Source organism: Mus pahari, chromosome 3 (assembly GCF_900095145.1).
Source record: "Mus pahari chromosome 3, PAHARI_EIJ_v1.1, whole genome shotgun sequence".
NCBI classification, from domain to species: domain Eukaryota; kingdom Metazoa; phylum Chordata; class Mammalia; order Rodentia; family Muridae; genus Mus; species Mus pahari.
The window spans coordinates 139,536,013-139,545,570 of NC_034592.1; the positions used below are offsets into that span (position 1 = coordinate 139,536,013).

Genomic DNA, 9,558 nt, shown 5'->3' on the forward strand with positions numbered 1-9,558 from the left:
ACTTTTAATGAGTATATTATAATGAAACACTGCTGTGATCTTAGTATCAACATCTTTCTGTAACTCCCATTTTATGTAACATTTTATCTCTGAGATAGTTTTCTAAAGAACTTTTTGTCTAAGAAGGTATAAAATGGGGGGGTGGGGGGTGGGGGGTGGGGGTGGTGCTGGAGAGATGGCTCAGCGGTTAAGAGCATTGACTACTCTTCCAAAGGTCCTAAGTTCAATTCCCAGCAACCACATGATGGCTCACAACCATCCATAATGAGATCTGATGCCCTCTTCTGGAGTGTCTAATACAGCTACAGTGTACTTATATATAATAATAATAATAATAATAATAATAATAATAATAATAATAATAATAATAAAAAGGTATAAAATGACCAGAGCAAAGAAATAAAGTTGTTGGTTGAATGGTTTGATTTGGGGAGTTCTGCCCCATCCATCCATCCATCCATCCATCCATTCAAATATGTATGTGTGGAGTTGACTGTGACAGACAGTAGAGCCTGGCAAGAGTGTGGGTGTTTGAATGTTTGAATGTATATGTGACTGTGCACATTTGCCTGTACAAAGCATCTTAATTCTCTTCCTTTCCTTCCTGTCTGGTTCACAAAGAGTTAACCAGCTTAGCCAGAGAGGCTTCTGGCTGATTCACCAGAGAAAGGAGCACCAGCAGTAAATCCTTTCACTTAATTCCCTGCTGCTAAACAGTAGGTGTTCATTGTCAGATATGGTGCTTACTAAGGCACAAGCAATAAAGAGTTAAGTTCTTAGCACAGAACAGTAAGAAAGGGTTGTTTCCCTCATGCTTATTTAAGTATAAAGAATTAAGCACAGAGAATTATAATGCTTAATAAAGCACAGAGTTAAAGAGAAAAGAAGCCAGTTTTTTTTTTCCCATTTAATTAATTAATTAATTGTATGAGTGCTCTGCTGCATGTATACCCAAACGCTAGAAGAGGGCATCAGATCCCCTTACAGATGGTCATGTGCCACCATGTGGTTGCTGGGAATTCTCAGGACTTATGGAAGAGCAGCCAGTGCTCTTAACTAGTTGAGCCATCTCACCAAGCAAAGCCAGCGTTTGTTAACCATAGAATAAACAAGAAAGATTTTAGAATGTTTTAGAAGTTACCAGCAAGCATTCAGTATAGTTAGAGAGCTAGAAGGTCAGAGACTATCAGTCTTTAAAGCAACATCCGAAGCTGTGTCCCCCTTAAAGCCCACTCCAGGGCAAGCAAGCTCCCAGCACTCACTGTTTAGGCAAAGTGTATAAACTCCAGCCTACTTGTACAGAATCACCTGCTTCTTCTTCTTCTTTTTTATTTTAATGTTTTGTTTTGTTTTTTTCCTGGAGACATGGTTCCTCTGTGTAATGGCCCTGGCTGTCCTAGAACTAGCTCTGTAGACCATGCTTTCTTTGAACTCACAGAGATCCACCGCCTCTACCTTCTGAATGCTGGGATTAAAAGTGTATACCACCATGCCCAGCCTATTTCTTTATAGTAGTAAAGAATCTACTGCCAACTATAAGGAGTTTAATATATCAAGGATGAGTTCTTATTTTCAACAGAGTTGAAGTATCCCTTAGCCTTAGGAAAACCAGAAAATTAAAACAGCTCCGGGCCATGAAAATCCAGGGAACTTCTAAAAGGGTCAGACATACTTTGGATGTCATCTCCAATAGCCAAGTGCTAGGGATTAAAGTCAGGGCCTGCACATGCTTTTCTGACCTCCATGGACACCTGTATACATGTGTACACACACACACACACACACACACACACACAAACACACACACACACAACACACATTTTAAAAATATATATTTAAAATCAAATGGCCTGGAGAGATAGTGGTTAAACACACTTACTGCTCTGACAGAGGACCTGGGTTTAGTCCCCAGCACCCACAAGGTGGCTCCCATTCTATCCAGTTCTAAGGGGCCTGACACCCTCCAAAGATACTGCATGCATGTGGTGCACAAACATGCAGCATCTACACATATAAAAAAACTTAAAAAAAAAACAAAACACTTCACAATTCCAGTCCTTAAAAAGAAAATAAACAATCTGAGTATTTGGCTCTGCCTGTGGGAGATACTGCTTTTGCATGTGGTACCCTGCACAACCTCAGGATCTTGCAGAACCTCCCCATCGACAAGAAGGCCTTTCCTAGAAATGGTCTCTCATCTTGAGCTTCTCAACCTTTAAAAGTATAAGACACAGATTTCTGAGTTTTCTTAACTATGCAATCTCAGGTATCTTGTTAAAGCAATAGAAAATAAACCCTGAAATTTAATAATAGCTGATGTAGGTCAATCTCATTACATGAATCAACACTAATTATTTAACATTTTCTTTAGATTATAAATATCAGTGTTACAGAAAAACATATTAGATACTTTAGCTTGGCTCTTTGATTTGGATTTTTTCCAAGGATTTAAAGTCAAGTGGAAAAGAAAAAACAAATCCATCCATGGTTGTGATTAGACCCAGAGTTCTACATCCCAGGAGATAGACGAATGTTTGAGCAAAGAACATAATGGAAGCATTTCTATGGCTTAGGGGACTGGCTGAGACACGTGTTGGGGAAATCCACGTCTAGCTTCCTAAGGGACAACTCAATGACTGCAGCTGGTTCCTCTACACAGACTGTCATTAATATTCAGATTGAGAAGACGCAGACTATGATCCTTGCCACTTAAACATGGAGAAGGTATGGTCAGAGAGATGGCTGCTGGACAACGAGCCACCACATGGGTGCTCTGCGATGGGTGCAATTAGTGCTCTTGACTACCGAGCCATCTCTCCAGCCTGTGTATGCATCTTCAAAGTCATTTTTGGGTTGCTCAGTTGGTGGAGTGCTTGTCTAGTGTACACCAAGTTTTGGATTCTATTTTCAGCATCTCATAAACTGTGTGGTGCCACAAGCATTCAACTCAGGGCTCAGGAGGTGGAAGAAGTGGACTTGCAAGGTCATCATCTGATAAACAAGGATGAGATCAGCCTGGGCTAGAACGCTTGTCTCAAAAAAAGAAAAAAAAGATCAAACACCAGACTAGGCAAGGAATCCAGAGGTTTCTGCAACTTCACCTGGTTTATTCTTTTGTTATTTCCCACTGTCTCGGAAATAATACACTTAAGTAAAAGGAAGTAACTGCTTCTTACATATCTTGAAGTCAGACTCGGACAGATTATTAACTGGTGTCACAGTTTATACCTGAAATGTCCCCTAGAGGCTCATAGTCAAAGACTTGGTTCCCAGCTGGCATTGTTTTGGGAGAAAATGGAAATTCTAGGAAAAAGTAAGAAAGTCCCTAGAGGTGGGCATTTAAAAGCTTTATTGGGTGGGTAGGGGGTAACCTGTTGAGATGGCTCAGCAGTTAAGAGTACTGACTGCTCTTCCAGAGGTCCTGAGTTCAATTCCCAGCAACTACATGGTGGCTCACAACCATTTGTAATGGGATCCGATGCTCTCTTCTGGTGTGTCTGAGACAGTTACAGTGTACTCACATACATAAACTAACTAAATAAATCCTTAAAAAAAAAAAAAAGTTCTATTCAGAGTCAAGTTTCTCCCCTCTCCTTCCTAATCTCACTCAACATGATGTCTGCATCCTAATAGCCTTGAAATGATGGAGTCAGACAGTTGACCATGGAATGAGAACTCTGAATCCGCGTGGTAAAATAAATCTCGTCTTCTTTCTTTTGTTCCTTCTTTTAAAGGCTTGTCTCAAGTATGTGTCATTGCCCCCAAAATTGAGCACATTGGGACTTTGTTGACTGAGATAATCTAAACTTACAACCCCATAGGCTTGTCTTTGTTGCTTTTCCTGCTGCTGAAATTCAGTACTCTTGAAAGCACTTAAGGAGAATGGGTTTGTTTGGTGCATGGCTTGAGGGCACAGTCCATCACAGCTGGCCATGATGCATCATGGTCAGAAAGCAGCTGGATTCCTCGTTATGAAGTCTAGGACCAACCTAGGGGATGGAGCTGCTTTTCTTTGCCCACACCGATGAACCTCATTATGACAATTCCTCATCATCACGCCTGGAGGCTTACCAGAAGATTCTAGATCTTGTCAAGTTGACAATCAATTCTAACCAACCCAACACGACAGTGAACCTGAGCTCTGCAATCCAAAACCTGCCTTTAGGTCTCAAAGTGTAGTGAGGGCAGTAGTAGAATGCTTGCCTAGCCTGCTTTAGGTTTAATCTCTAGCACTACAAGGTGAAAAAGTGGAGGGGTTGGAGAAATTAACTGAAGAAAAGCATGTCCTGCTCTTGCAGAGGACACAGTCTGGTTCACATCAGACAGATGACAAATGCCTGTAAGTCTAGCTCAGAGGATCCCAACACCCTCTTCTGGCCTCCACAGGCACCTATAGTCAGTCATTCTCATATTCATATTCATTCTCCCTCTCCCTCTCTCTCCTTACACAATCACTTTCATACACACAAATAGTAAGTCTTTAAAAACAATGACTGTATTGCTAATTCCACCTACAATGTGAGTCCATGTTGCCTGCTGCCTACTATACTAGGTACAATGTAGTCAAAGGTATACTGTGTACAGCATATGAGTTGAATAAGCTTACCACCATCGGTCATTTCATAGTCACCACTGTACACCACAACTTCTCCTGGAATACTTTTCAAGAGAACACTCCTGTAAACCTACAGGCCAGAGGGGAGGGGTCACTTAGTTATAAAGGGATACAAATTAAACAAAACCAAAACAAGAGCAGAATCAAGTCAGTTAAGGAATACTTCTCATGTGGGTTATCACCAAGCCAGTTAAAATTATATTAACTCTCATAAGTACAAATTACGGGAAACATCACAGAGAAGAAAAATTGAGGCAGAGCCTCTTATGTAAAATGTACAATTTAGTTTACAAAACTGAGAAAAAATTAAGTCCTAACCAGAGACCCATGATAAATAAGTTTCACCAAATAAAATCAACCTCCACATATAATTCATTTTCCCTTTTGTTTAATCCCTTAACATGAATCAGTTAACTTACTGGTCTGTGGCTAGCAATTCCCCATCTCCTTTCTGGAAACCACATTAAAAAGAAAAGTTCCTGCCAGGTGGTGGTGGTTCACGCCTTTAATCCCAGCATTTGGGAGGCAGAGGCAGGTGGATCTCTGAGTTTGTCAAGACCAGTGAGTTTCAGGACAGCCAGGGCTATATAGAAACCCCCCCGCCCCCCCCCAAAAGTCCCTTCCCTGTCCCTAAAGCCTTCCCTACAAGATGGCTACAAGGACACATCTACCTCTTCTTCTAAGTCACCTATAAGACGCTGGGAGATTACTCAACAAGGAGCGGTGGGGATCATTTTGGATCCACACTAACCTAAGGTAAGACATCTCTAGACTTTGTTCCAGGGGATTTTCCTAAAGAGGCCCAGAAAATCTGCCACAGTGTTTAACAAATATTTATACTTTCAAATGTCTTTCTATTGTTCACTATTGGTGGATCTGGGGCTTAAGAAAAGAGTCATTTGGGCTTTAGAGGAGTTATGATTACTGGCTCTAACTCTCACTATTTGTCTACTAGATTAAATGGCCAAAGCCTTAAGTAACTTTCTGTGCTCTTTAATCCAAATAAATAAAAGGCAAGACAAGTGAGTTAGTTACTCATTAAATATTTCCCTTGTACCACGACATCTACCAACAATATTTCTATGATCAAAACAGGATTGTCACTGTGTCACTGATAAGTTATCAAACATGTAAACATTATGACATCAGGCAGTCATACTGGTGATCATGCCTATATTCCCAGCATTAGGAGGAAGAGCGATATGAGCTAGGATCATCCTCAGGAATGTTAGTAAGTCTGAGTACAACCTACCGGGCTGGGAGTGAAGTAGTGGGTACGTGAGACCCAGTCAAACTAAAACTCAACCAACTGCAGACAGCAAAGAAGCTAGGGCCGACAATTCCTCCGATTTCATTGTGAGCTTCATACAGTTAAGAAATAGTATTAGTAGCCAAGTGTGGCGCACACCTTTAATCCCAGCACTCAGGAGGCAGAGGCAGGCAGATCTTTGTGATTTTTGAAGCCAGCCTGATCTATATAGTTAGTTCCTGGCCAGCAAGGGTTTCATAAGAGACCCTGTCTCAAACAAACCAAACCAAACAATGAAATGTTGTTATACCTATCTTTTGTTAGGTTTTCTAGTGAGAAATGTCTCTCCTAAAATGAACAGAAGTCACTCCAGAATGTGTGAGGGTAGAAGCAAGACATGGATAAGTCAGGAGGAGTCAGGTTTCCAGCCTTCTACTTAAGCTTTCCTTTAATGAAACTATTTCTTGAGTTTACTGGCATCCTTTAAACCAAGAAATCCAAACTACAGTAAAACTATCAAGTAACTACTTTTTATATATCCCGATAGCAAAGAAGTGGCACAAAAATCTATTTTTGGACAGCAGGAAAAATAATGTAACTCACGTGACTATTAGCTTGGGGCTGATTCCTATAACTTTTCATTATTTCTTGAAAAGTTCTTTCTTCTTTTGTTACCTTAAAAAAAAAGTACATTTATCAACTGCTTTTGAAAGAAACATGGCTCTGAGCAAAAACTTCAATTATAGGTTAGTATTAAGAGCAGCCTTGCAGAAAGCCATTAATCTATGACTAAAAACCACATACAGATATGATTTTTGTTACTTTTAAAGTTCAGGCTTTGTGGCCTGTGGGGACACAGTTACCAGTCTCATTAATCAACAAGCAGTAGACCCGGTAGAATAGAGCACTACTGAAAATGAGTGTTGTGAAAATTGATGGAAGAAAATGAAGACACGCTGAGACCCTGCAGGGTCTGGCTTATTACTTTTAAGTACTTATTTAAAAGTAAATTAACCACCTACTAAAAGACAGAAAAGTATCTTGCAGTGATTCATCAAGGAACTGGGTAGTTATTATAGTATTAGGTTTTGAGTGTTTTAAGACAGTTTGTAGGGATTCTAATACTTAGAAGTCACAGTAGGAAAGGAAAGAGATTAGTGATCCAAAAAGGAATCCCTTCTGTTATCTGCTATCATAACACTGGTTTCAATTAATCCTTCCCCGATGCACTGTCTATGACTTAGAAGTAGAAAAGTCTAAATTCTGACAGATTTCTGGAAAAATACAAATGATTAGTTAAAACCATATATTAATACTTTATATAGACATTTTTAAAAATTATTCTTATTTTACATGTATGAGTGCTTTGTCTACACGAATGCCCATGTATTAAATGCATGTTTGGAGGCCAAGGAAGCTAAAAGAGACTATCAGATCCCCCACTACTAGAATTATAGGGGTTGTGAGCAGTTATGTGGGTGCTAAGAATTGAACTCAGGTCCTCTGGAAGGGCAAGAAGCTAGTGTTTTTAACCACTGAGTCATCTCTCCAGCTCCTATAAAGAGATGTACTGGACAGGAAGGGCACAAGAGAGTTTGGAGACATACCTTTTGCCTCGAATGCTTAAAAATCAGGTCTTAAAATTATATACATTGGCTAAGATTGCGAGTTTAGCCAATATATTGTGAAGACAGAAGTTATAAATGACTTTTCCAGTATATGTCAAACTTTTTAAAAACAAGCAAGATGGATCCTTTGTGACCTAAACATGGTGCAGCAACAAAAAGCAAAGAGTACTTGCTAAGCAGCATGGTACATCAAAGAAAGGCATGAGCAGAAGCACCCCACGCCAGGTCGGGGGGGAGGCCAGTGATGCTACTTACTGGGTGACTTGGGCCACGTGACTTCAGTTCTGGACCTCACCCATCTAAATGTAATGCTCACTTTATTTTTAAGTCTCACACCAGAGACGTCACAGGGAGAGGGCAGATGTGTTATTCACATTTCTAAATTCCTTTATAACCAATGTATTCTTCTTTTTAAAAACATAAAAATTTCATGTGTGGTGATAATGATGTGTGTGTGTGAACTCAGGAGCACATCTGACACAGAACAGAAGACAACGGTCACGATTCGGTTTCCCCTTTGCCCCTTTCACTATGGGTTCAGATCAAGTTCAGACTTGTGTGGCCAGCACTTTTACCCATTTTACATGGCCAAATATAGTCTTTTCTTTTTGTTTGTTTGATTGTTTTTTTGAGACAGGGTTTCTCTGTGTAGCCCTGGCTGATCGGGAACTCACTTTGTAGACCAGACTGGCCTCGAACTCAGAAATCTGCCTTCCTCTGCCTCCCCCAAATGTAGTCTTATCAAGTGAAAAAGTTGATTATTATGAAACTCATAGGAGAAATCCAGACACTGTAGTAGCTTGAAATTATTACTTAATCATGGTAAGCAAGATCAGCTTGTAGCACAGAAGGAAAACTAAGGACCAAGTTCAACAGCGTTTTACTGATACTTCAAACTAAGGAGACGAGGGCGCAAACCCCCGCCCATTCTATACATACTTTTGCCATGATGTAAAATGCACACAGAAGGAGCTGATCCAAATGCCTATCTTTCATTAAATCAGGGCAGTGAACTAAAGTGAATTCAAAACATGTCCAGATCTTTCTTCGTAATTCATTTGAAACATCAAGTTTTAAACATAGATCACGTAAGCGCACACTTGCCAAATGATAGACCTAAGATAGAAGAAAACACATTATTATAAAACAAGTTACTTCTCAAGTTTCTAAGTCTTAGCATGAACATAGGCTTATAGGCCAAGGTTAAAAAACAAAACAAAACAGGTAGGCTGTTAATTACCAAATCATCTAATTTTTCTGTTTTATAGCATTAGTTTAACTGCTGTGATTAGAGAGTATAAATAAAAGTTATAGATGGAAAACTACTTTACAGTGTTTTTTATTCTTTTTTATTTAAAGATTTAATCATTTACTTTATGCACGAATACATTGTAGCTATCTTCAGACACACCAGAAGAGGGCGTCAGACCCCATTACAGATGGTTGTGAGCCACCACGTGGTTGCTGGGAATTGAACTCAGAACCTCTGGAAGAGTACTCAGTGCTCTTAACCGCTGAGCCATCTCTCTAGCACCCTATTTAAAGTGATCATGCCTCTATAATACTCTATAACGCCACCATGAAAAGTAAGAAAAAGTAAAAACAGGGTTCACCTGCATAATAACTCTTTTTTTTTTTTTTTTTTTTTTGGTTTTTCGAGACAGGGTTTCTCTGTGTAGCCCTGGCTGTCCTTGAATTCACTCTGTAGACCAAGCTGGCCTCGAACTCAGAGATCCGCCTACCTCTGCCTCCCGAGTACTGGGATTAAAGGTGTGCGCCACCACGTCCGGCTGCATAACTCTTATGAACTCAAATACTTTAAAGTGTTCAGAAGTCCCTGTGTGTTCTTTTTGGGTTGGAGTAAAATTCCTGGAATGTCAAATATGCCAAGTAACAAAGTTCTTAACTTTTCTGAGCCTGTAAATGACTCAGAAAGCAATTTTTTTTTTCTGGGTTTTCGAGACAGGGTTTCTCTGTATAGCCCTGGTTGTCCTGGAACTCACTTTGTAGACCAGGCTGGCCTCGAACTCAGAAATCCACCTACCTCTGCCTCCCGAGTGCTGGGA

The 9,558-nt window shown here is 40.0% G+C and overlaps 1 protein-coding gene across 2 annotated transcripts in view; it reads right to left on the reverse strand.

Annotated features, from left to right (window-relative positions):
* Rbl1 (RB transcriptional corepressor like 1) overlaps positions 1–9,558 on the reverse strand; it is a 58,498-nt gene that overhangs the window by 9,013 nt on the left and 39,927 nt on the right. For both annotated transcript variants that reach the window (XM_021193047.2, XM_029536688.1), the window contains exons 17-19: positions 8,432–8,608; positions 6,468–6,539; positions 4,607–4,685 (exon numbers count right to left, since the gene is read on the reverse strand). In XM_021193047.2, coding sequence (XP_021048706.1) covers positions 4,607–4,685; positions 6,468–6,539; positions 8,432–8,608 — 328 coding nt within the window. The remainder of the gene's footprint in view (positions 1–4,606; positions 4,686–6,467; positions 6,540–8,431; positions 8,609–9,558) is intronic.